At 39.6% G+C, this 27510-nt stretch overlaps 1 protein-coding gene across 18 annotated transcripts in view; it reads left to right on the top strand.

The window, feature by feature from the left end:
* The window catches only part of KANSL1 (KAT8 regulatory NSL complex subunit 1), a 198619-nt gene that overhangs the window by 140195 nt on the left and 30914 nt on the right, over window positions 1-27510 (top strand). For 15 of the 18 annotated variants that reach the window (XM_050763686.1, XM_050763682.1, XM_050763674.1 and 12 more), the window contains 3 exons: window positions 7507-7608; window positions 23080-23198; window positions 24023-24218. In XM_050763686.1, coding sequence (XP_050619643.1) covers window positions 7507-7608; window positions 23080-23198; window positions 24023-24218 — 417 coding nt within the window. The remainder of the gene's footprint in view (window positions 1-7506; window positions 7609-23079; window positions 23199-24022; window positions 24219-27510) is intronic. The other 3 variants (XM_050763679.1, XM_050763678.1, XM_050763677.1) reach the window with 1 other exon arrangement.

The following is a 27510-nucleotide window of genomic DNA, read 5'->3' as shown; positions in this document are numbered from 1 at the left end:
TTTTTAAGGATTTACTTTGTTGCTTGTTAACATTAATTTTATTTAAGTGGCGTATTACCAAAAAAAAAAAAAAAAAAAGGTATTTGTGACTACTGCTAGGTGATTCTAGGATGCAGACACCAGTTTCTGTTCTGTCAGAAGGTAGGTATTACCTTCCAAGCTGTGGAGTGAGTCCCTTTTGGGGATAATGTTACTCTCTGGAGAAAGAATACAATTTCTGGGAACCCTTCTGTACTACTTCTCCATGCTTTTGTGCTCTTTTAATTTTCATAGTTTGTCAGCTTGTTTTTTAAAAAGAAACTCTTCCATGCTTTAGAAGGGGAAAGGAAAACAATATATGTACCTTGAGTATATACTAATTAAAAGTTTATTCATGTATGTTTGTTTAATGATCAGAGTAAATCTTCAGAAGCTTGTAAAAGGCAGAGCTAAATTTAAACTCAGGATTTTTTATCTGATTCAAAAGCATTTTTTTTTTCCTAACATATTTTACTGTTTTGTCCTTTTCATCATTTCACTGAAACATATTTATTGAAATTTCACACCTGATAAATAAGGGGAAAGAATAGGGACTAAGCAGGTTTTAAGAGGCAGGGTCTTGCTCTGTTGCCCAGGCTGAGGTGCAATGGCCAGATCATATAGTTCACTGTAACCTGAAACTCTTGGGCTCAAGCTATCCTTCTACCTTAGCCTTGCAAGTACAAGTAGCTGGGACCGTAGGCGAGTCCCACCATGCCTGACTAATTGTTAAAGGTTTTTTTCTTTTTTTAAAGGATGGTGTCTCACTGTGTTATCCAGGTGATCACCTCAAGTGATCCTCCTTGCCTTGGCCTCCCAGAAGCACTGGCTTGACTCTTATGTTGTTTTTTAAAATCCCCTCTTCTGACTACTCTTTGAGATTGCACAGCTGTAGCTGAGGATGGAAATGTTAAGAAGATGGAAGGTGGAAGAGTATTGAAACTTTTGAATAGGGAAAGAGCTGAATGGGAACTGCAGAAGCTTAGAACACCTTTCTCTTCAAAATTTTCGTAAAGCTCTTGAGGTTCTCATCTTAATAGGGTTTTTAAAGCATTGTAGACAACTTATCTTTTCAAGGTAGCCCAGGGTTATTCTTGTGGAACTGGTCTGCAGTGGGGTCACTGGTTTATCTTGAGATGCATAGGGAAGATTGACCTGATAGAGTGATGTAAGGAAGTATGTGAAATTGCCTGTTAGCTGTATTGCAAATACAGTTAAGAGAGGGTCCATCCACAGAGGAATCATTTAGGAGGTATTAAGGCTGCATGTAACTGTGACCTATTCCAATTCCTTTGGTCCTTGTGTAAAGCAGAAGCTTGCTTCAGCCTTGGAGTTTTCTAGGCCTGTGCAATCTAAGCATGATCCTGGCTCTGACTCGGGACATGGTGAAGGAAAAGGAGACTCTTGACCTTTTTCTTCGGCTTCTGTAAGTTGCTATTTCATAGTACAGTGGCTCTAAGTTCACTGCCCCCAGGCTAATGCCACAGCTATTCAACATTGACCCAGTTTAAACCTGGATTGTTAGGAAAGCCCACGTTGGGGGAGCCATGAGAGGTGTGGAGTCAAACGTTACGAAGTTTTCTCAGCTAATACTAACCTTTCTTTTCATGGTTATTAAACGTGAGTAAACTTTATCCCAAATAAATGTTATTGTGGCATAATGAAACATTGTATACAGAAAAGGGCAAAGTTATTAAGTGCATAATTAATGAATAACTATAGCTCAAAATATATTAAGTATATTTGGGGGATTGTTAAGTAATTATGTAGACCTCCTCTGTAAAGCCTCACTTTCATCAGTCTCTTCAGTTAGGTTCTTTTCTGCTCTGATATCACCTTCTCTCAACTTCTGTTATAGTACTGTCGTAATACTTTGTCTCCTTGTCTGTTCAAAGCTAGATGAACATAAACTCCTTATGGTAGACTCTGTTTTTATTTTATTATTGTGTTTTCACACTACCTTGCACAGGGTAGCCACTCAATAGATGCTACCTGCATGAATGACTCTTACCTACTTGGATGCTTTTTATTTGTTCAGCCTCTTTTTAGCTGTTTTCATCCTTTTTGGTATGAGGTACCGATTAAATTAGAGGATCCAGTGTTTGGTTTTGAACGCCACAGTGAACTTAGATATCTTGGGGGCAATGGACAGTGTACGGATGACTGTTGGTTGCATCATTGTAACACTTGAGCACATATTTTCAAAAATAGGTTTAATTAAAACTAATGTGTATTCAAATGTCCTCTGAACAAATTAAGAGGAGTTCCATTCTTCTGGTTGTGGAAGCTAGAAACCTTGGCAGTGTCTCTGACTATTTTCCCTCCTATCTTGTAAGCACATTGGCATAGCTGGTTGATTCTGTCTTCAAATAAACATTCAGGCAGGGCACAGTGGCTCATGCCTGCAACCTGGCACTTTGGGAGGCCAGGGAGGGTAGATCTCTTGGCCCCAAGAGTTTACAACCAGCCTGGGCAACATGGTAAAACCCCTTCTCTACTAAAAATATAAAAAACTATATTTTTTGGTGGTGGCATACGCCTGTAGTATCCCCTTGCACTTGTATCTCTCTTTCTCTCCTGGGCTTAAGTGATCCTCCTGAATATCTGGAACTACAAGTGTGACATTACACCGGCTAATTTTTATTATTTTTGTGTGTGTGTGTTGGAGATAGGGTTTTGCCATGTTGCCCAGGCTGGTCCTGAACTCCTGGCCTCAAGTAATCCTCCTGCATTGGCTTCTCAAAGTGCTGGAATTATAGGCATGAGCCGTCACGACCTCCTTCACCATTTCCACTTCTTAATCCCCTCACTATCCTGTATTTTGTTCTCTTTAACATTTAATACCTTCTAATATAGTACATAACATTTATCTATTTACATTGTTTTTCTTTGCCCCCAGTATTAGAATGTAATAAGCACTTTGAAGGATGGGTTAGGGGAGAGGGATAGGTCTCTTATTTTTTCTTGTATCCTTAGCACCTAACAAATGCTGATGAGTGGATAAATGACTGATTTAAATGAACACAAAAGAAGTGAAGTATTAGTTAGATCCAGCCTTTTGCCCCAGTTCTGCCATGTGTTGGCCTGTAGAGACATAAGCTTTGACCTACATCCTCTGTGGGTCTATAAAATGATGTCGATGAATAGATGGTTCCTACCAAGTTTTATTATACTCTTTTAGGAGAAGGTGTCTCCATCGTCTCTCTGAGGGTTGTATTTCGAAATTATTCTGTAGTTTAAGGAAAAATTCTTCCCTTTGGAAAATACTGTATCCTTTCATATAACTGAAAAAAATTGAAGGAGTAATTTTATATCTAATTGTTGGATTTATCTTCTGGCTATAATTATTATAAACTTAATATTTTCCTGTTAGAAGAAAATTTATACAACTCGACAAATATTTGCTATGCATTTATTTTCTTGGTGTATGACTCTGCTAGGAGACATGGGGCATTTAAATATATTTGTATTTTGTCCACATCTTCAAGAAACTAACATAAGTTAACAATTAAAGGCTGGGTGCAACGGCTTGCACGTGTAATTCAGCACTTTGAAAGGCCGAGGGCCGGGCGCAGTGGCTCAAACCTGTAATTCCAGCACTTTGGGAGGCCGAGACGGGCGGATCACGAGGTTAGGAGATCGAGACCATCCTGGCTAACACAGTGAAACCCCGTCTCTACTAAAAAATACAAAAAACTAGCCGGGTGAGGTGGCGGGCGCCTGTAGTCCCAGCTACTCGGGAGGCTGAGGCAGGAGAATGGCGTAAACCCGGGAGGCGGAGCTTGCAGTGAGCTGAGATCCGGCCACTGCACTCCAGCCTGGGCGACAGAGCGAGACTCCGTCTCAAAAAAAAAAAAAAGAAAGGCCGAGGCAGGTGGATTGCTTGAGTCCAGGAGTTTGAGATGAGCCTGGGCAACGTGGTGAAATTCCATCTCTACCAAAAAATAGAATAATTAGCTGGGTGTGGTGGCTTGCACCTGTTATCCCAGCACTTTGGGAGCTCGAGGCAAGTGCATTACTTGAGTCCAAGAGTTCGAGACCAGCCTGAGCAACTTGGTGAAACCCCATCTCTACCAAAAAAAAAAAAATTTAAAAATTAGCTGGATATGGTGGCATGCACCTGTTATCCCAGCTATTTATGGGATTGAGGTGGGAGGATCACTTGATCCCGGGAGAGGGAGATTACAGTGATTCGTGACCATGCCACTGCACTCCAGCCTGGGTGACAGAGCTTGACCCTGTCTCAACAAACAAGAAACTGAGGCAATAGTAAGTGAAATAAATAATGTGGCATAAGATTATGAATGCTGTGGAAATGAGATTTAAATACACAGAATGTAAGATAAAATCACCATGCTTTAGGTCGTCTGGCAGTATGGATAAAGCAAGTAGGAACTCATTAACCAGGGCATTTTCTTGGAAGGAGGTGGGACTTGTTGAAAATCTCTTTGGAAGGATGAACGGCAATTTGGACTGATAAAATATAAAAATCAGTATGAATAAAGATGAACAGCTTATGTTTTAACCGTTAATTCAGTTTTTTTTTAAACCTTTAACTGACTAATAACCCCTACCTCCAGCAGCAGCAACAGCTTCACATACATTGAAACATTTGTCTAGGAGATGATGCAATTGGTATAACACTAACAGAGATATTTGGGGAAAGTAGTTGGAAATCGATCTTAAAAAAAGGAACTGGTTATGGGAAAATTTGAATACTAAAATGATTTTTGACTTGCTTTATACAGGAAACAGGAAGGCAGTTTGGGCCCTTAAGCAGGGAGTGTCTGTTGAATACAACATTTTTAGAAGGCAGTGATGTACAAGATAGCTGTCTTTTGCAAATAGTTTTTACTTGGACATGATAGTTTGTAAGGTGTATTTTATGCTTTTGTTTAGGGAAGAAAGTATTTTGAAGCAGAAGTTCTTTTAACCAGAGAAACCTCATTTTAAAGGCTAGGGTAAATGTTTCTTGCTTACTAGTTAATGACCTTTCTCTTGTTTCTGAGGAGACTCCAGTTCTTTTTTTTTTTTTTTTTTTTTTTTTTTTTAATTTTTTAAATTTTGAGTTGGAGTTTCACTCTTATTGCCCAGACTGGAGTGCAGTGGCGCAGTCTTGGCTCACTGCAATCTATGCCTTCCAGGTTCAAGCGATTCTCCTGCCTCAGCCTCCCAAGTAGCTGGGATTACAGGGGCTCGCCACCACGCCTGGCTAATTTTTTGTGTTTTTGCTGGAGACGGGGTTTCACTGTGTTGGCCAGGCTGGTCTCCCACTCCTGGCCTCAGCCTCCCAAAGTGCTAAGTTTACAGGTGTAAGCTACCGTACCCAGCCTCCAATTCATTTTTGTTGTTGTTGGAGATAGAGCCTTGGTCTGTCGCCCAGGCTGGAGAGCAATGGTGCGATCTCGACTCACTGCGACCTCTGCCTCCTGAGTTCAAGCGATTCTCCTTCTTCAGCCTCCCGAGTAGCTGGGACTACAGGCATGTGCCACGACACCTGGGCAATTTTTGTATTTTTAGTAGAGATGGGGTTTCACCATGTTGGCCAGGGAACTCCTGATGACCTCATGTGATCCACCTGCCTCAGCCTCCCAAAGTGCTGGGATTACAGGTGTGAGCCACCATGCCGGGCCTCTCATTTTTGGTATAGGCTAAGTGTAGTCATATTCCAGAATAGGTAGGCAGTGCTTCTTTTGCTTTCAAAAGAAAAAGAGATACATATTTCTTCTTAAAAAGCTGAAATAAGTCTGGGCGCGATGGCTCACGCCTATAATCCCAGCACTTTGGGAGGCGGAGGCGGGCGGATCACCTGAGGTCAGGAGTTCGAGACCAGCCTCGACATAGAGAAACCCGTCTCTACTAAAAATACAGAATTAGCCGGGCATGGTAGTACATGCCTGTAATCCCAGTTACTCAGGAGACTGAGGCAGGAGAATTGCCTGAACCTGGGAGGTGGATGTTGCAGTGAGCCAAAGACCGTGCCATTGCACTCTAGCCTGGGCAACAAGAGCAAAACTCCGTCTAAAAAAAAATAAAATTCTATTTTTCTTTCTTAATGTTTTCCCCCCTTTTCTGCAGCTCATATTTCATATTGGTTTTTTAGTTACAAGGACCCCAGGGATGGATCATCTGGTTTAGTGGCTCGTAAGAGTCTGTTGTATGGCCTAGAGAGCTCAGACTAATACAGTCACAATCTCTGGTCCCCTAAATCTATACTTTAGGATGTTCTTTGAGTCCAAACTAATCAAGTCTGGTGTTTTTCAACTTTACAAGTTTAGGACTTACCGGGGAGCTTTTAAAGAATAGTAGAATATCCTGCTCTGGGCATGGTGGTAGGCACATGTAATCCCACATACTCCAGAGGCTGAAGTGGGAGGATTGCTGGAGCCCAGGATCAGCCTGGGTAACATAGCAGGGAAGAGAGAGAGAGAGACACAGACACAGACACCCACCTCCATGTACCCACCATGCCCTGCCCCCCTCCTGCACTCTTCCCCCATGAAAAGGTAGACTACCTGGCCCCACCCCCAGAGGTACTGAGTAGATGTTGGACTTAAGCCAGTATAGTTTGATAAGGTTCACCAGGTGATTCTGATACAAAATTTCCATTAAGAGCTTCTTAATCTAGTTAGATCTCTATTTTTTTCGACCAGAGAAAGAGTTTGGGAGCCCTGATCGCTTGCATCCCAGTCTTTCGGTTATATAGTGTCATAGCCTTGTTTTTGTCACCTCTTCTTGCATCCTGCATCCGTGGTGGGATTCATGTGTAGTATTTTTTTTTCCTTAATAAGATAACTTCTGCCTTTACCCATCCTGGCTCATTATACCTACTGTGAGGAGAACTTGTGGGTTCATTTTTAATTTCTTTTTATGTAAATTGTTTCCTGGAATGACTTCCAAAGGTCTGAATTTGAAATTGTCAAGCAGGAACTTAATCTGAAGTAATATTTATGCTTATGAAAAACAGGTGCCTTTGGGCCAGCTTTTAAGAAAGCTCTTGGTTTCTGATAACTTGTAGGGGACTGTTCCACATTTGTTTCATTGAGTTTTGTTTGTGCAGGTATAGTTGATGGAGTACATGATTGATAATAGTAGCATTTTCAGCTTAGTAATTCATAAACTGCATTTGTTGTCTAGAAAAACTGCATTGCTGCTGTTAATCTAGTGGAGTCTAGTAATATGGTATAAAATGCCATAATCTGGTAAAGAGTTTCAGATCTGAAAGATATGAATAAATATGCTAAATGGCTGATGAGCCATGTAGGTCAGATTTTAGTCAAGTGGCAGAGAGGGGAGCCTGGGTCTGCTTCTTGTTGAAATAACTCTTTGGGAAAACAAAGCTGCCGCTGGTATAGTTTGTTTCTGAACCATAGGATAAGGAAGAGGGGGGCCTCTAGTACACCAGCAGTCCTTTTGAGACTAACTCCTAAATTAAATTTGAAATTTATACTGCTCACTTATGTTATTTTTCTCCTCTCTATCCTGCAGGGGTTGATAGTTCTTGGGGAGGTACCTCCCCCAGAGCATACAACAGACTTATTTCTTCCACTTAGTTCTGAGGTGAAGACAGATCATGGGACTGATAAATTGGTAAGTATAAAAGATAGAAAGGGTGAAATGCGTAAGAATTAAGGGTGTTGTCTTGGCACACCATTTCTTCTCTGTAACTAGGATCCTTGCATTGGCCGAAGGAGGGGAACTGTATCTACTTTTATCACTTATGGCATTTTAAGATCTGAATTTCTGAATAGGTAACCTAGGGCCCCTCCTGCAGCTGTGTAGCTGACCAATAGGATTAAAAGCAGCTCCAACTCTCAAGACACTACAGCCAGAGCAAGTAAGGCATTAGGGAGTATCATTGGGAATCAGGAGACCTGGGTGTGGCTCTGACACCTGAGACATAAGGTCACCTTTCTGGGCCACTCTAATATATTACAGCCTTTTCATTAAAAGGTTAGACTAGAGGTTAAATTCGCAAGAACACTGAAAATGGTCTCTATGGGTGACTCACTCTTATTCTGTAATGAGCATTAAACTGTCATTTTCTGTTTCCTTCTGTATCCTAGCTCTGCTTTGATTCCTTCTCTTTCTTGGTTTCTCTCAATACCATAGTTAATTTTCTTTCTGAATTCCAAGAGCATTTGTTTATTTCTTTCACTTTTTTACTTTGCCTAAAAGGTTACTGGGTTTTATGAATATTCATATTTCTTCATTTAAGTCTCCATAACTTAATTAGAAATTCCAAAGTCCTACAACAGTAGTTTATTATTTTGATTATGCTTCAGATAATAAGGCTAGTATGAAGTGCTGGCTTTTTAAGCCGGTGAGTTAAGCAAGCTGTTCTTGTATCTGCAAATAAACCAACCTTATAGTTCTTTTATTTATTTTAATGATTGTTAGCAAGAACGCATGATGTGGTGGAAACTAAATTTTCTCTGAGGCAGATATTGGAGATGTTCAGATCTTGGAAAGATCTTTCACCTAGTTTTGAAAGCCAGCCACTGTTTCTAGAGATAAATGTGAATATACACTAGAAGATTGATAGTTCTTAACTGGAAAGTAGTTTTGAATAAATTAAAGAGCAGAACGCCAAGTTTTGCCACTATATAAGTCTATAATATAAGTTCATGGCATGCTGTTTACAGAATTTTTTTAAGTTATTAATAAAACTTTTAGCGAATGGTCTATTCAGGATAAAAATTGTTAAGGGAGAAAGAAAACAGATAAATTGATGGTATGAGTACAAGAAACATGAAACAGGCATATGTGATAGGGGAGTAGGTTCTGTGTAGATATTTACGTATTTGTATATAGAATTTAAGGATTCCAAACTTTTTTGAGTAATTTCCCTATAGTCATGTTTCTCTCACCTCAGCACTTCTGAAGGACAGGGCATAACAGTCCCTTATTGTGTTACTGATTCTCATTATCTTAAAAAGTCCACAGTGATTGTGAGATAGTTTATACAGATTCACTTGTAACACACACACACTCTTCAGGAGCTTGTTCCTTTCCCTGCCCTTCATTTATTCGCTTGTGTGTTAAATTGTAAGATTCCTGTATGTGTATTAAATTGTAAGGTTCTTGAAGGTCAAGACCATCTTTCCCTTTGTGTTGGCCATTCTAGTGTCTATGTTGTGCAATAGAATGCTTTTTGGATTGAGTAAAATAAATAATGAAAACAACTAAGTATACATTGTCAGTTTTTTGTCAAGGAGAGATTACCCTGTCCCTGTTTTTGTCAATTAACTACCCTTTATGAATATATCCATGCTTTCCGAAAAGCGTTCAGAAAGTGTTAGAGAAGACGGGCTGGGTGGGGCAGGGACAATACATTTCCATTGTTTATTATTAGTAGAATGGGCTGCAGAGCATATGTTTCTTAAAAGCTATTAAGTGACTTAAATTTTTAAAATGCCAAATATTTGCAAAGCCATGCCTACGTCAATTGCCACAAAGTTTTTCTGTATAAGAAGGCAGTATTTAACTTTGCTTGTTTGTTCTCCAGATTTTTTTGTTTTGTTTTGTTTTAAATTTTAGGAAAGCGGTTTTTCTCAGTTTTGCTTAAAATAAATAAATAAATTAGTTTACCCGGGACAGAGGACCACTGTAAATTTTCATACCCACATGTACCCATCCTGTGTTCCATTTTATTAAATTTTTCCCCAAATGGAGGTAGGTGTATTTATTCTTTTTTTTTTTTTTTTTTTTTTTTTTTTTTTGGTTAAGACAGGTTCTTGCTCTGTCACCCAGGCTGGAGTGCAGTGGCACACTGTAGCTCACTGCAACCTCAAACTCCTGGACTGCACTTGTTTATTACCCAGAAATATATTTGAAGACTTGTGGTTTAAAAATAATAATGTCAGAGATATTTTCTATTATGTTTAATTTTTGTATTCTCATTTCTGAAACTAAGCTGGAATTAACAAAAAAAATCAGTATCTTTAGAATTGTCAAAATATAGTTTCAAAACATTAGACATAATTCCTCCCCTCCCTCCCTCCCTCCCTCCCTCCCTCCCTCCCTCCCTCCCTCCCTTCCTTCCTTCCTTCCTTCCTTCCTTCCTTCCTTCCTTCCTTCCTTCCTTCCCTCTCTTTCTCTCTCTCTCTGTCTCTTTGTCTCTTTGTCTCTTTTTCTCATTCGTTCATTTGTTCTTTCGTTTGTTCATTCGTTCTTGACCGGGTCTTACTCTGTCACCCAAGCTGGAGTGCAGTGGCGTGACCTTGGCTCACTGCAGCCTCTACCTCCCAGGTTCAAGCCATCCTCCCACCTCAGCTTCCAAAGTAGCTGGGACTACAGGCATGCGCCACCATGTCCGGCTAATATTTGTATTTTTTTGTAGAGATGGGGTTTTACCATGTTTCCCAGGCTGGTCTCAAACTCCTGAGAACAAGCAGTCTGCTGGCCTTGGCCTCCAAAAGTGCTGGGATTACTGGCGTGAACCACTGCACCAGCCTAGACATAATTCCTAAATATATAGTGATTTACTGAATAACGAGGGAATCATGATGGTGACCAAACTGTTAACAGTATTTTAATACCAAATAAAAAGGAAGAATGCAGGAATATGATTACTCAGTAGCATACAAAAATTGTTAATGAACAATAAAGCTGTAATTTTGGACATTGTTTTCAACAAGATGCACACCAACTTTAACTTGTCAGCGTTCTAAAATAAACATCCAGTAAGACTTCTGGGCCCTAATCAATTATAGATAGTAGGTAAAACAAAGTTAAATAATTTATGGAGAGTCAGATGATTCCTAGGTGGGCTTGTTAGGTAATGTCCCAGTGCTACACTGCAAGGATACATAGTCTTTTTGCTTTATTTCCAAACAGGATGATTGTTTATTGACAGAACCAGTATGTATCTGCTTGGGTCTTGAATACAGTACAGATATTATTGAACTAAGTTGTTCTAAAAGAACCCAACCTATGAGCAAAAGAACTGGAGACTGAATGCATGGGTGAACCTTTTTTGAGTCATGGAGCAAATCAAGGAATATTTTCTGGGTTGGGGAAGTGGGTACTGTTTTTATACCACAGAGCAGTGGGTTAGAGGAAGGGAAGACCTAAGGAGGAATGCCTAGAAAAATGCCTCTTTTTTTTTTTTTTTTAACCTCCTCTTATTTCTGACTCAAAGGCAGTTTTAAAGGTGTAAGGCTAGCTGAGGGAGAGAAAACTTACGGGCCTCTAGCTTGGTAGCTGCCGATAAGTCATGTGTGTACAGATAAATGCTTCTGTGAAATTTAAGACTCCTTTTGAACAAAGAGGGTGTGCCCTTGGAAAGAGAGAATGTAAAAAGCGGTTGAGAGTTGTTCTCTAGTGTTCTGAAACATGCCTTTTATCTTCCCCACCTTCTCATTCTCTCTCTTCAACAAATAGAAGCCTGCTTTCCCCTGCCTAAGAAAAAGTAATGAGCAAAGAAGGACAGACTTGGAGCCTGTACATGTTACTAGGTAAATTACTCAACAATTTGTCAGCAAAATTTCAGACAGAAAGTATTGCCAGGAAGAGAAGAGAGCATTCTCAGTCCATGTGCCCCAGAGCTTCTAGAATTCAATAGTCACTGCCTCATGGGCTTGTATGTTATCAGAGGATGGAGTTCAGGGCTACCAAGTAGGTAGAAATTGAAGGAGGGAGTAGTGGCAAAGAGGGAGCTATGGGACATGGGGAGGGGCATAGGCCCACAATCTATTTGAACCCCTTTCAGATCTTTGTGCTTACCCCTGAACTGCACACATTTAGGGAAGATTTTATAGGACATAGTGGAAAGCAACATTGGAAGGCTAAAAGAGCTGAGCAGAGAAGATCATCATTGCCTAATGCAGGGAAGGCAGAATTTGGAGTTTGAATTCCAGCTATACTTGGCAAAAACCAGAGGACTTTGATTGAAACCAGTAAAAGCTCACACTTAAAAGAGTTAAAGAATGTTTCCCAGGACTAAGGCTTTCACCATAGGATTAAGGAGGGAACCAAAATAGACTCCAAACACTCTTTAGGAAAAGCTAACTAAATTCAGAGTCTCTATAATGTATTGCATACATTGTATACAATAGAAAATTATTATACATATGAATAAACACGAGAATATTCTAGTCATGAGGAAAAAGGGGAAAAAATAAGATGGAAAAAGTTGAGGAACTTAATGGCTGGATTTTTGAATTTGAAAAGTCAGTTTACAAATGTATGAAACTTTAGGCCGAGCACGGTGGCTCACGCCTGTAATCCCAGCACTTTGGGAGGCCGAGGTGGGTGGATCACCTGAGGGCAGAAGTTTCAGAAGTTTCCCCAGTCTGGCCAACATGGGGAAACCCAATCTCTACAAAAAATACAAAAATTATCCAGGTGTGGTGGCAGACGCCTGTAATCCCAGCTACTCAGGAGGCTGAAGCAAGAGAATCTCTTGAACTCAGGAGACAGAGATTGCAGTGAGCCGAGATCATGGCCCTGCACTGCAGCCTGGGCAACAGAGTGAGACTCTGTCTCAAAATAAATAAATAAGTAAATCATTAAACTTTGAGACTAATAGCCATGAGAATCACAACTTTGTAGTCAAAATCGTGAAAATCAAAAGGTGAAGACAACCTGATTCCTGAGCTGTGATGCTGTTTAAAAATTAGGAAAAAACAAACAGTGCCTAACTAACTCACACTACTTGGTGAAAGTGCTTTTTTTGTTGGCCTACAATTAGGAAAAAAATACATCCTAAAAACATTGTAGGCTGGGCACAGTGGCTCATGCCTATAATCCCAGCACTCTGGGAGGCCAAGGTGGGCGGATCGCTTGAGCCTCGGAGTTCAAGACCAGCTCAGGCAACATGACGAAACCCCACCTCTACAAAAGATACAAAAATGAGCCTGGTGTGGGGGCATGCACCTGTAGTTCTCATTACTCTGGAAGCTGAGGTGGGAGAATTGCTCTTAAGCCCAGGTAGTGGAGGTTGCACTGAGCTGAGATCACTTGAGCCTGGGCAACAGAGTGAGAACCTGCCTCAAACAAACAAAAACATTGTACTCTGTCTTGGCTAATGCAATACAGCAAGAAAAAAGCAATGAAAGGCATGGAAATTGGAAAAGATAGGGCCAAACTGCTTGTATTTGAAGTTACAATACATAGAAACCCCATGGAATTGCCTAAACCTATGAGAATTATAAATTTAGTCAGGGTCTCCATATACAGGGTCAATATATAAAAGTCAATTCTGTTTTTATTTATTAGAGCAAACAATTGAAAAATGACCCAGAGAAACAGTTCCATTTGCAGTAGCATCAAGAAACATAAAATACTTAGGAATAAGTCTAACAAAAGACATTAATGACTTTATTGCTGAAACCATAAAACTCCTGAAAAAGATTACATAAGTGAATGGAGATGTATGCTATAGTTGTGCGTTAGAAGAGTCAATGTTAGACACACAGATTCAATGCAAAGCCAGTGAAAAATCCCAGCAAGATTTTTTGGTTTATGTTGTGCTGTTTTTGTTTTTGTTTTTGTTTTTGTTTTTTGAGATGGAATCTCACTCTGTCACCCAGGCTGGAGTGCAGTGGCGCGATCTCAGCTCACTGCAAGCTCCGCCTCCCGGGTTCACGCCATTCTCCTGCCTCAGCCTCCTGAGTAGCTGGGACTACAGGCGCCCACCACCGTGCCCGGCTAGTTTTTTGTATTTTTAGTAGAGACGGGGTTTCACCGTGGTCTCGATTTCCTGACCTTGTGATCCACCTGCCTCGGCCTCCCAAAGTGCTGGGATTACAGGCGTGAGCCACCGTGCCCGGCCTTGTTGTGCTGTTTTTGGTAACAGTTGAACATTGATTTTCAAATGTGTATGGAAACATAAAGTACTTTCAATAGCCAAAACAATTTTTTTTTTTTTTTTTTTTTTTTTTTTTTTTTTTTTTTTTTGGAGATAAAGTCTCACCCTGTCACTCAGGCTGGAGTGCTGGGGTGTAATCTGGGCTCACTCACTGCAACCTCCACCTCCCGGGTTCAAGTGATTCTTCTGCCTCAGCCTTCCGAGTAGCTGGGATTACAGGCATGTGCCACCACACCCAGCTAGTTTTTGTATTTTTAGTAGAGATGGGGTTTCACCATGTTGGCCAGGCTGCTCTTGAACTCCTGACCTCAAGTGATCCACCTGCCTCGGCCTTCCAGAGTGCTGGGATTACAGGCGTGAGCCACTGTACCTGGCCAATAGCCAAAACAATTTTTAAAAACAAGAACCAAATTGGAGGAGTCCCACTCTCCTCCCACTACCTGATTTCCAGCCTTCTTACAAAGTTAAAATGTATGATTTGCTTTTAGCAATGTTTGATAGATAATGAAAGTTAGTAAAAACTTGTTGTTATTGTTCCAGACTGCACTTTGTGTCTGAAAAACTCTGTAAGTAGAATCAGGTGTCTTATCTTTTCTTGAGTGCTTCTTGTTGGTCCAGTAAGCATATAGTGGGAGTGCTGGAGGGAATCAGCAAAGGTAGCTTCCTAGGGAATGATGTACTTGTTTCTGAGCCTTATGGACTTGCTGAAGGATGGTGTAGGGAGTGAGTTCCAGCAGGGAGTAATGTGTAATGCAGCATAGACTTGAAAGAGCCTAGCATTATCAGGGAACTGCAAATACTTTTCTGTGATGGAGTGTTGGATGTTTCGGCCAGTTCAGAATGGATTCTATATTTATCTTGAGTACTTTATCCTGTAACTGATAGGAACCTGTAGACTGTACAGATTTACATATGAATGAAGTTTTTTTTTTAATGCTAGATATATTTTTTCTTCGTTCTTTTAAAATACAATTTTAGGCTGGGCATGGTGACCTAAAATCCCAGCACTTTGGGAGGCAGAGGCGGGCGGATCACCTGAGGCCAGAAGTTTGAGACCAGCCTGGCCAACATGGTGAAACCCCGTCTCTACTAAAAATACAAAAATTAGCCAGGTGTGGTGGTGTGTGCCTGTAATCCCAGCTACTTGGGAGGCTGAGGCACAAGAACCACTTGAACCCAGGTGGCAGAGGTTTGCTGTGAGCCAAGATCATGCCACTGCACTCCAGCCTGGCCAACAGAGCGAGATTGTGTCAGAAAGAAAGAGAGAGTGTGTGTGTGTGTTCAAATAGTAGTACAGAGTCTCTATATAATTTTCACCCAGCTTTCCCTAATGTTAACACATCTTGCCACAATAATCGTTATCAGAACCACAAAATTAACATTGATTAACATTGAAATTAACATTGAATTTATGCAGAGTAATAGACAATTTATTTGAATTTCTGTATTATTAGTTTTCTTATTAATGTCCTTTCTGTTGTCCAGAATCTGTCATTGCTTTTAGTTTTTGTGTCTCTAAGGGTCCTTCAGTATGTGAGAGTTCTCAGTTTTTGTCTTCCGTTACTTGGATACAAAATTTCTGGTCAGTTATTTTGTATAGCGTTCCACAAATTGGTGTTTTTTGGTGTTTTCTCATTACTAGAGGTTACGCATTGTTTTACAGGAATGCCACAGAAGACACTGTACTCTTCACTACACTACAGAGGGTTCATGATGTTGACTTGTGTTTCTAATAGTGATGATAGGTTTGTTCCCTTGGTTAAGGTGGTGCCTGACAGGTTTCTCCTCTGTAAAATCAGCGTTTTCCCCTTTGTAATAAACGACAATAGATTTATTTATTTAGAGATAGGGTCTTACTCTGTCACCCAGGCTGGAGTGCAATGTCATGGTCACCACTCCAGCCTTCACCTCCCTGGCTCAGCTGTCCTCCCATCTCTCAGCCTCCCAAGTAACTGGGATCACAGGCATGTGCCACCATGGCAAATTTTTATGTTTTTTGTTGTGACAGGGTTTTGCCATTTTGCCCAGCTGGAATAAATGACTGCCTTATAGGGAGACACTATGTAAATATTCTGTTGCTCATTATATTTTCACCCATAATTTTATTGTTCACTGATGACTTTTTCCTATAGCAGTTATTGCTGTGTTGTTTACTGAAGGGTGATTGTTCTATTTCCTACCTGTATTAAATGGAATTCTGTTTGGAAGAGGTGTCTTCCCCCCTCATTTATTTACTCATTCATTCACTCAGTTGTTAATATCAGGATGCACCCATGGATATTAATTTTATTTAATAGATTATAACCTATTACTGTTATACAGTCACTCCAGTTACCTCAATTTTGGGTACTGGGCGCTCTTTCAGATTGGCTTCTGTGTCCTTTTAGCATGTACTGCTTATATTTTGAAATACTTTCTGCTACTAGATGTTCCAGGTTACTCTTGTATTTTGCCTACTCCAGCTCAGGTTCCTTTTATTATAAACTAAAATCTGAGTACTAGTGGTGCTCATTGTTACTTTGTAAGTGTCACTGCTTCTAGGATGACTCAAAAGGCAAAGCAAGGAAACGTGTATCTATGCTCACACATGCATACACACACATCTATATTTCTGTATCTACTTGCCTATATATATATATTAAAAACCAAAAGTTCATACCAGTTCAACACAGCAGCCTTCCCCCCTTCCTTATTGATGCTCGTTTAATCCTAGTACCCATATAGTCTCACAATTGTCATCTAATACCCCTGTGAAAAACACATTTACTGACTAGAGTACAATATTTTTGTGCAGTATGTTAACTGTTACGCAGTCAAAATACAGTTTTTTGAAGTTACATAGGTTATTTCCTTCCACCAAATTTTTCAGTATGGTTATGTTGTTTTGTAATACAGTTAGGTTCGTTTGTTACTACAATATTCCAATTCTAGCCTTCCCTGGTTCCCCCACCTCCTACTGTTAATTTTTATTTTTGTATGTGAAACATTATTGTGGTTCTAAAAGTTATACATTCTCTCTTTATATCCTTTTCTCATTCAACCTCCTGTAGGTTAGCAATTTCAGTACGTTTTGGATTATCTTTCCTGTATTTTTTTGCACCTATGAGCAGACACATGCATATATTTTTTAAAATCTCCTTCTTGGGTAAATATTTTTTAAAATACTAGATTTGAAGTTAAGGAGGGTTTTGTTTAGCAAAAGCATTGCTTCTATGGCAATTAACAAGTAACACATTATTTGTGTGTTAGTTTCTGTTTGTAAAATGATCCTGCTCCTTTACCCTTTCCTTACTCATCCTACTTTACTGAAGTGATGAGAAAAACAAGTGTACTATTAAGTGAAGAGCTAATGCTTTCTCAGAAGAAAGGCATGCTAAAAATGTAAGCTATTGCTGTTTCTTTTTACACAGTCCAAGCTACATCTTCATTCCATTGGTTTAAGCAGGAATACTCTTCCCTTCTTTGAAGTTTTGCAGTCACTAGGGACAGTGAGTGGTTCATTGGCCTGACAAGGGTTTTGGGGTAGAAGGTAAAGGGATAGATATTGACCGAGAAATATTTGACCCACGGTGTTAGAAAACACTGACAGGTTAGGTCTTTTACAGTAAATTGGACTATGGATAAATAAGTTGAACAATAAGAATTTAAGATGCATTTTTGCATTTGCTATATTTCTTTAAATTCTAGATAGGTATTTTCATGTGTTGGTAAACATGAATCTTAGGTTTAGGAACCATTGGATTTGTAACAGCATTATGCTAATTAAAACTTTTAAAAAATGGTTCAAAATTGTTCTCATGTGATCATACAGATTTTCTTTTATCCTCAACCTGCAGAAGCAGGGAGGTGAGGCACATAGCCCCACGTATGCAGAAATTAAAGCCTCGGCAATAACTTGGTGAAAATGGAATTTTCAGAACTTTCCACTCCTTGTTTAGTACAATTTTATGGCCATGGTGCTAGCTAATGGAAATGGCTAGTATACTATTTATAGGCCAGCAGTATTTTGGTGAATTTAAGCAAAACTATGCTCAGTATCATTGAAATGGGGGCTGGGTGGGCTTGAGACATGAAATCAGTCATACAAAGTCAAAAACTATTTTAAACCAGGAATAAAAGTTAAATTCCTGTCACCCAGTTAGCATTTTCTTCCCATTTTAATGTTTGTCGGGAAGGGAATAACTAACCAAAACTGAACTGTTGACTTTTCTAGCCAAATGAATGTGATGTATTTAAAAAAATGACATTGCAAGCAGGTGTGACATGGCATTAATTGAATAAAGTAAAAATACATACATACTTGCAGGTAGAGTTTAATTTCATTGTGTGTTTTTAAGTGTGTGACTCTCTGTTTTTACCCTTTAACCCTCTCTCTACTTTTTGGTAAAACAAATCTAGTAGACACTGGTTCTTAAACCCTAGAAAAAACCACCCCCATAAAAACTATTTAGTCTTAGCTTTTCATTCAAGGCCTCTTTGTCACACGTACTTGATCTGGCCCAGAAAGTGGAGTAATGAATCAGATGCCTGCTTTGTGTGAATAACAAATTTGAATCTCATTGCTGTGTTAGTAATTTTATGCTGTACACCTGGCCGTTTCAATCAGGGGTAAAACAATTCAGCAACCCTCCTTGCTACCTGTAACTGTAAGATTACGCCAAAAGATAATCCCCTAGGGCCCTGCTTTGGAGAGGAGGGGATTACAGAGGCACTCTGTCTACCACTTTAGCTTTTCTACTCTTTTCTTTCTGGCTGTGGGATGCGTAAACCCTGAGTTCATCTGAACATCAAATAAAATTCAAATGGAAGTTTCAATGATAATCCCTATTTTCTAGGTAGTAGAGTCTTAAGTTCTTTCATCCTTTTTGCAGTTGCCTATTGGATAGCAGATATCTGAGTCATGCTTTAGTTTTCTAAAAACACTAATGATGTAAACCACTGCAGTAGTAATAATGAAGCTGAAATTATTATGCGGATTTAATATTTCTGAAGTGTTTGTTAATGTGTCTCTACCCTCTGTGTTTGCAGCCTTTTAGACTGCAGGATAGGAAGTGTTCATTTTGTCTCAAGGGAGAGCGCCGGCATTTAAGGAGCTAGGTGAAATTGTGTGTGTTTATGTTTTTCTTTTTCCAAATGGAACACTATGATTGGGATTAATATTTTAATCTCTTTGCATTGATGATGGGTTGCAGGACGTGTCCAAATGCCTGCTTTTCGATATTAGCTTGATTACAGAATTTCCCAAGATCTTAAGTAGATCCTTCCTGAATATCCAGTGCTTCCTTTTGTGCGGCTGGGAATGCAGGCCAGCCACAGTCCCTTTCTGATGTTTATGCTGTTGATCTCTGTATACTTCATGTTCTTGACAACATTTTCATGTTAATAATGTGCTGCCTGTTGACTTCGATTTTGATTTGGGAGCTGAATTATTCCAGGAAGATTCAGGTTTTTATAAGAAAATCAATAACATTCATATTAAAGCTGAATAGTATTTAAATATATACACCTGCAGGCATGAGAAACAAGACAGGCTGTTATAGCAGTAGTAGTTAGCTATATGGATGGTGACATTACTGGTGATTTTAGTTTACATATTCTTCTTCAGACTTTCTATAAGAAAGATAAATGTTTTGAATTGAGATTTTGTTAGAGAGTGGAAACATTTTATCTTGACAAGTGTCCTTGCAGTTAAATCTCATAATCCCTACGAGAAAACTTAATCAAATGGAGAGTCAGTCAACCCATTTCTTAAACGTAGTGCCTTCTAGAACATGTGGGTATATAAATCAAATCACTGCCATAATTTAATGCTGAAAGCTATATTTTAAGTGAATATAAAATTAACAGAAGTAAGGATTGGTATTTCAGCAAAAAACTCTTTGAGTTTTTTTTTTTTTTTAAACAACATTTTTCTATTGAAAGGAAACTTTTTCATCTAAACCAGAACTTCTGAAATCTAGAAAACCTATAACATGCCTGAAGTGATACATCTGTTAGTTAATGCCAACCTGAATTTTAAATTCTTTTGATTTTTCTTGTTCTTTGTCATACCATATTTGTTTAGTCTTTTTGAGGTTTCCCCTGTGCAGTAAAATCCTTACTAGCATTCAGGGGGGTATTTGGTTTTATGGGGGTTTCTTTTTAATATAAAAATATTACCTAAAATGTAAAGAAAATTTCAGAATAGTTTTACAAGTGTAACACTCTTTGTCTTGTTATCTATGTATGTATATTTTTAGTCACTACAACTGTATTAAACTATTATTTTTGTCTCTTGAAATCTCTTCTTGCATAAGAGAAGAAATATCCTTTATGGTTCTTTTTAATATTTTGATTTGGTGTACCACAACTGATAACTATAGTTAAAATGCTTATAACTATTGAGTGTATTTAGATTATTGATAAATATCATTGCAGTGACCACCTTTGTGAATAAGATTTTTGGGGGTGTGTTTGTTGAGTTACTCCTTTAGGGTAGATTTTTAAAAATTGGTTAGAATATTTTGTCAGAAGATAAGAATATCCTTATAGGTCTTGCTACTTAATACCGTGTTGCTTTCCAAGGGAAATCTGTGTAGAGCTTAAGGCAATGTGTCTATGCCAGATTTACTATAATTTTGATAGTATTGACAGTTGTTCAAGATGTTTGTGATATCTTAGTAGATGTACAGGATATCCAACAAAAGACAGCCTTTTCTCAGTGTTCACTCATTGTAGCATACTTCTGTGACTTAATCTGTGTATATAGTTTCATCTGTATTTTTGGATAATTTGTATTAAAACTTTACCTCCCCAATCTGCTTTTTTGTGTGTGTTTTGTTTTGTTTTGGAGACAGAGTCTCTCTCTGTCTCCCAGGCTGCAGTGCAGTGGCGTGATTTTGACTCACTGCAACCTCCACCTCCTGGGTTCAAGTGATTCTCATGCCTCAGCCTCCCGGAGGAGCCAGGATTATAGACATGTGCCACCATGCCCAGCTAATTTTGTATTTTGAGTAGAGACAGGATTTTACGATGTTGGCCAGGTTGGTCTCAAACTCTTGACCTCAGGTGATCTGTCTGCTTCAGCCTCCCAAAGTGCTGGGATTACAGGCATGAGCCACCACACCCAGCCTCAATCTGTTCTTTTTTGATGCTTGTCTAGGACTACTTTCAGGTTCAGTCCTTTGGTGTTTTCTCCTTGTGGGTATAAAGACCAAAAAAAAAAAAAAAAATCAGCAGTATTGAAAAATAGAATTTCAGCCTCAAAATATTTACCCTGAAAGCATTTATAGGAAGCATTTATAGGAATTTTCTTTTTTTTTTTTTTTTTTTTTTTTTTTTTTGAGACTGAGTCTGGCTCTGTCGCCCAGGCTGGAGTGCAGTGGCCGGATCTCAGCTCACTGCAAGCTCCACCTCCAGGGTTTACGCCATTCTCCTGCCTCAGCCTCCCGAGTAGCTGGGACCACAGGCGCCCGCCACTTCGCCCGGCTAGTTTTTTGTATTTTTTAGTAGAGATGGGGTTTCACCATGTTAGCCAGGATGGTCTCGATCTCGTTGATCCGCCCATCTCGGCCTCCCAAAATGCTGGGATTACAGGCTTGAGCCACCGCGCCCGGCCTGGAATATTTACCTTGAAAGCTTTTATAGGAAAGAGAACTTCAACATGCCCCAGAGTCAGTTCAAGTGTAAGGAGACAGGTTAGGTGTGGTGGACACCTGTAATCCCAGCATTTTGGGAGGCCAAGGAGGGCGGATCACTTGAGGTGAGAAGTTCAAGACCAGCCTGGCCAACATGGCAAAACCCCGTGTCTACTAAAAATACAAAAATTACATGGGCATGGTAGCGTGTGCCTGTAATCCCAGCTACTCAGGGAGGCCAAAGCAGGAGAATCGCTTGAACCAGGGAGGCAGAGGCTACAGTGAGCTGATATCATGCCACTGCACTGCAGCTTGGGTGGGAGAGCAAGACTTCATCTCAAAAAAATAAAGTAAGGAGTCAAAGACCCACAGCCTTTCTGGGATATTTCAACACTTGCTAGAACTGAGGGATAGCTGCATCTGTTGCTTTATTGCATATACCTCAGAGGTGCCATATGACTGGCATTCAAACTATTCCTATCCCTTTGGAGCCTAGTAAATATATAATTTGTTTTGAATACTGCAAATCAAACTTTTTATATTCTTTCTCATCTGTTGTTTCATTTTATATTCTAAACATATATTTGAATACTCTGAAGACAATAGTATCTGATACCATCAGATAATTAAATTCATTGAGATTTTATTAACTTTGTTTTCTGTCAGGGAAAAATGTGTGTGTGTGTGTTTATTTGTTTATTCATTCATTCATTGAGACAGGGTCTCACTCTGTCACCCAGGCTGGAGTACAGTGGCATGATCATGGCTCACAGCAGCCTCTGCCTCCTGGCTCAGGTGATCCTCTTCCCACCTCAGGCTCCTGAGTAGCTGGGACTATATGCATGCACCACCATGCCCGGCTAATTTTTTATTTTTTTGTAGAGTTGGGGTTTTGTCATGTTGCCCAGACTGGTCTTAAACTCCTGGACTCAAGAGATCCTCCTACCTTGGCCTCTCAAAATGCCAGGATTACAGTCATGAACCACCATCCCCGGTCTGTGTGTGTATTTTTAAACAAAACATGGTTTTTAGAAAACAAGCTTCTAGTATACTTTGTTAGAGTTAAGCAGATACTGACTACATTTAAATTTCCTCTTAGTCATCTTGATACTGATATTAGTATATCCTTCTTGATCATTAGTTGAAGGCTTATGTTACTATGTAATTGTTTTGCTAAGCTTCCGTTCCATAGAATTGTTGAGGTCATTTTCCTGTCAATAGGTACTTACTTTTAGTCTGTACATTTGGATTCTTCATCCCTTTTTCCCCCAAAGCAAAGCTAATGTCATATTCTCCTTCTCTCTCTCTCTCTCTCTCGTCTTTCTCTGTCTCTGTCTCTGTCTCTCTCTCGTCTCTCTCTGTCTCTCACTGTGTTGCCCAGGCTGGTCTCAAAACTCCTGGTCTCAAGCAATCCTCCTGCCTTGGCCTCCCAAAGTGCTGCAATTATAGTTGTGAGCCACCATACCTGGCCACTGATTCTCTTATTTTCTTTTTCCTCAGTCATTCAAGTTTTGGTTTTCAAATTGGTCATCAGAAGTTTTAGGTGCTTTGTGCAAATGAAGTGGTGGTGCTTTTCAAGCAGGGGTGCTGTTGGGTTCATGTTAATTTTTTTTTTTCCTTTTTCTTACTCAGATTGAGTCTTTTTCTCAGCCATTGGAAAACCATGGTCCCCCTATTATTGGTCATGTTTCAGAGTCACTGTCTACCAAATCATGTGGAGCACTCAGACCTGTCAATGGAGTTATTAACACGTAAGTTTTAGCTCTTCTACTTCCTACTCTTAGACTTGTAAAGGTGTTTTGGAGCTCTTAGTTTTCTTTAGCTAGCCAGGACTGACCCTGGTTTAAAGAAGCGGAAGCCTTATCACTTAGTAACATTTTTAATCTTCACTATATAATGAAGCAATGTGTTTTAATTAATTGTGTATTTTCCTTTTACCTACTAAAATGGAATGGGCATGGAGTAAAATAAAAGACACTACAGTTATTGTGAATTATTATTGTTTTAATCTTACAGGAATTCCTCGGAAGTGTTTATATTAACCTCCTCTGCTCTAGGACAGATTAGATCTCCAAAGGCTATATTTGTAAATCTATATTTATTAAGATTCAAGGGAGAAAAAAAAAATATTCAGGGAGATCCTATACAAGTGAATGATGTGTACAACACCCCTAAAATTCAAGATTCATAGAACTGATCCTAAGGAAGCCCATTAACATTTGCAAAATTCATCATTTTCTAACCAGTTGTAGTTCTCTAGACTTTATTTACTCATGTGTTTGTTGTAGAGGAGAACTCAATCACTAGAACTTGAGTTTATTTACTGACTTTTTTTGCCTTTCATACATGATGTAGTTAATGTGCACCAAGAGCCTTACACATAAGCGCACACAGGTAGATTAGCAGACATCAGGAGGAGACCTGCTTCTGCTCTAGAATGCTTCTTTGTGTCTGAACATTAGCAAATAGAGGTTGAACCAGTATAAGAGGCTTTGTTTGTGTTTTCTTGTTGTTGTTGTTTATTTATTTTGTTTATTTGTGTGTTCTGAGAATACTCTTCCTTCCCCTTGTATAGTCTTCAGCCTGTCTTGGCAGACCACATTCCAGGTGACAGCTCTGATGCTGAGGAACAATTACATAAAAAGCAACGACTGAATCTAGTCTCTTCATCATCTGATGGCACCTGTGTGGCAGCCCGGACACGTCCTGTACTGAGCTGTAAGAAACGGAGGCTTGTTCGACCCAACAGCATTGTTCCTCTTTCCAAGAAGGTCGGTACAGATGAGAGAGTTGGTCATTGTCAAGCAGTGAGCCAGATGCTCAGATAGAGAGTTAGTCTCTTGCCAACTTTGGTGTTTTCTAAACTTGACTAACCACCAAGGTCTTCTGGGGAGCTTTATAAAATGCTGGGTTTCTGGGCCCTGTTTGCTCTGGAGTTGGGTGTTGGAATCTTGTTTTCAGAAAACACAAAGCTCCTAGGTGACTCTGCAGCTAGTTTTGAAAACCACTGTCTTGAGCTTTTTAATAGAAGTGGGAGAGATTGAAAGTTTAAGAACTGCCATTAACACTTTGAAGGAGAATAGTGTGCCCTCTCACCTTCATTGTTGCCACTGAAAATGGCAATATAGAATCCTTTGCCCTAAAAAAGAATCTTGGCCATGTGCAGCGGCTCATGCCTGTGATCCCAGCACTTTGGGAGGATCACTTGAGCCTAGGAATTGAATACCAGCCTGGGCAATATAGTGAGACCTTCATCTCTACAAAATATTTAAAAATTAAGCATGGTGGTGCACATCTGTAGTCCCAGCTACTCAGGAGGCTGAGGCAGAAGGATTGCTTGAACCCATAAGGTTGAGGCTGCTTTGAACTGTATTTGTGCCACTGTACTTAAGCTTGGGTGACAGAGTGAGACCCTGCTTCAGAAAAAAAAAGGAATCTTCACTAAAGTTTTTAAATTGATGTTACTAAAAAAAAGTTTGTCTTCACAAAGGAAATGGAGATTAATTCACAACTGCAGGGAATTTTAGATTGCTGACTCTTCAAATAGCAGTTGACTTTATTCCACAACTAATGAAATAATAATACTCAGTAAAATGGTACTGTGCAGGAATTAAGAGCATTATCTTTGAAGATGATAAACTTGGGTTTGAATCATGGTACTACCACTTAGTAGTTTGGTAATTTGGTGCATGTTAGCCACCCCGATTTCCACTCCTCTCCAAAGCCTCAGAGATCTCATAAGGTTGTTTGAGGATTAAGTGAAATGTATGTAACGTGCTTATTGGAATGTCTGGTTGGTAAGTTCCTAGTACAAAGTGGTTGTTACTGTTACCATTTTTGTTGTTCATTCATTCTTTCAACAAATATTTATTGGCTTCCTGCAACGAGCTAAATCTGTCTAGTCACTGGGTATACAACACTAAACAAAACAGGCAAAACTGCTTACCCTGTGAAATGTTCTCGTTGTTAAGAGAAAGAAAATAATACATTAACTCTGCAGTGTGTCCTATAGCATTAAATCTTGGAGAGAGGCTAGACACAGTGGCTCCTACCTGTAATCCTGGCACTTTGGAAGGCCGAGGAAGGAGGATCACTTGAGTTCAGGAGTTTGAGACCAGTCTGGGCAACATAATGAGACCCCATGTCTAAAAAAACAAAAAGCCAGCTGTGGTAGCGAGTGCCTGTAGTCCACATGCTCAGGAGGCTGAGGCGGGAGGATCATTTGAGCCCACCAGGTTGACACTGCAGTGAGCCATGGTCGCGCCACTGCACTCCAGCCTGGATGATAAAGTGAGACTCCATCTGAAAAAAAAAAAATCCTGGAGAGAGAAATGCAGTAGAGGGGGATAGAGAGTGCTGGAGAGCTCAGATAGAGAAGAAGTATACAGATTAGTCCTTTGAGGTATTCCAGAGCTTAGGTATTCCTCCTCATTCCTGTGAAAGATGAAGAAAGGATTGGGAAGGGAGTGACCAATAAAGTAGAAGAAAAACCAAGAGAGTGTGGCATGAAGAGAGTGTGGTATGTGAAAGGCAAGTGGAGAAAGCGTTTCGGAGAAGGAGGAGGAGGGATTGGATTGTGTGTGACAGTTGCTACAGACAGGACCAGTAAGATGAAGACTGAGAATTGAGACCATTGAATTTAGTGGGGCGGGGTTGTTGCAGACATTGGTGAGCAGTTTTGGTAGAGGGAGAAGGGTGAATGAAAGCTTGGTTGGAGTGGATTCAGGAGAGAAAGCCACAGAAGGAATTGAGGGAACGATTGTAGATAACACTTTCAAAGAACGTTGCTGTAAAAGAGAACAGAGAATGGGAATTTTTCTTAAGGGAGCCACTAGCAACGTATTTGCTAATGACAAGGGAGATGAGAGAATTGCTGAACAATTAGTATTTGCGTGGTGAATTTTCAGTACTTTCCTTGTTTGGTTCTCGTATGCAGTTGTACTGTGTAAGTTTGCCATGTTCTCCTTAAAGGAAAGAATTGTTAGAATTGACTGTCAGGCGATACCATTTCTTCCTGTCTATTCCTTGGACTCTACTTGAAATATCAAAATGGCAGAAATAGAAAAGAGTAAAGGATTTGGCAGGGTTTTCATGTTGGCATTTCAGTCTCAGTTTTTTTTTTTTTTAACTAATAGTCGTATATGTCTAAATGATTTTCAGAGGAATTGATAACAGGAATGTCAGAAAACATATTACTGTCAAGTGTAGGAAAGTAGCTTTTTGTCAATTCCTTGATGAATTTAACACAGAATGCTTTTACATTAAAAACAAAAAACAAAAAACAAAACACCACATGAAAATAAAGCACCCTTCCTCTGTTTTGGCAGTTTACCAGCCACTGTGGCATGACATCTAGGAGTCGTATAAAAATTTTCTGAAGTATGTGGTGCCCTCCTGGATTTCGTTTTTTAATATGTGAAGTAGCAAACCTTCTTTTGATCGATGCCTAAGAACAAATGTAGCTTTGAATGTACTTATAAAAGGTAGCTTAGGCAAGGGATAGGCATAAAACTAAATATCCTTTTGTTCCAATGCCAGTTTCTAAAACAGAATCATCCTGACACAAAATTAAGCTGCATGAAAAATAAGACAGAGAAATTAGTTTACTTTGGGAAATAGACCATGTACTAGATCTAGCAGAAAGCTGGAGTTCTGCCAGAATTGGAGACACACACCATTCCTTCTGACTAGGTTGCTTTCTGTGTCTCACATGGCTCCTTGCTCACTACATGACCTCAGTGGTATTTGCTGATGAGCAACCATCTTGCCTTCTGTCACCTTGAGTTGCTCGGTTTTCCAGGCAGATTTATTCAAGAGCATTTTTGAGTGCCCACCGTATTGTTCAGGGCAGCCAGGTTGCGTTAGTAAGCAAAACAAAGCCCTTACCTTCATGGAGCTTACTTTCTAATGACAGAGCAAAGAAGTTAACATGTAAATTATGTTCTAATACTGTTACATGACAGTTCACATTTATTGTGAGTACAGAACACACAAAACAAGTGATTAATATTTTTTCCTTACCTACATCTTAAATGATCTCTACTGCATTCCAGAACCAAATAT

Source organism: Macaca thibetana, chromosome 16, assembly GCF_024542745.1.
Source record: "Macaca thibetana thibetana isolate TM-01 chromosome 16, ASM2454274v1, whole genome shotgun sequence".
Classification (NCBI taxonomy): Eukaryota; Metazoa; Chordata; class Mammalia; order Primates; family Cercopithecidae; genus Macaca; species Macaca thibetana.
The sequence above is the reverse complement of the archived record's forward strand: the minus strand, read 5'-3'. Positions and strand labels throughout refer to the sequence as shown.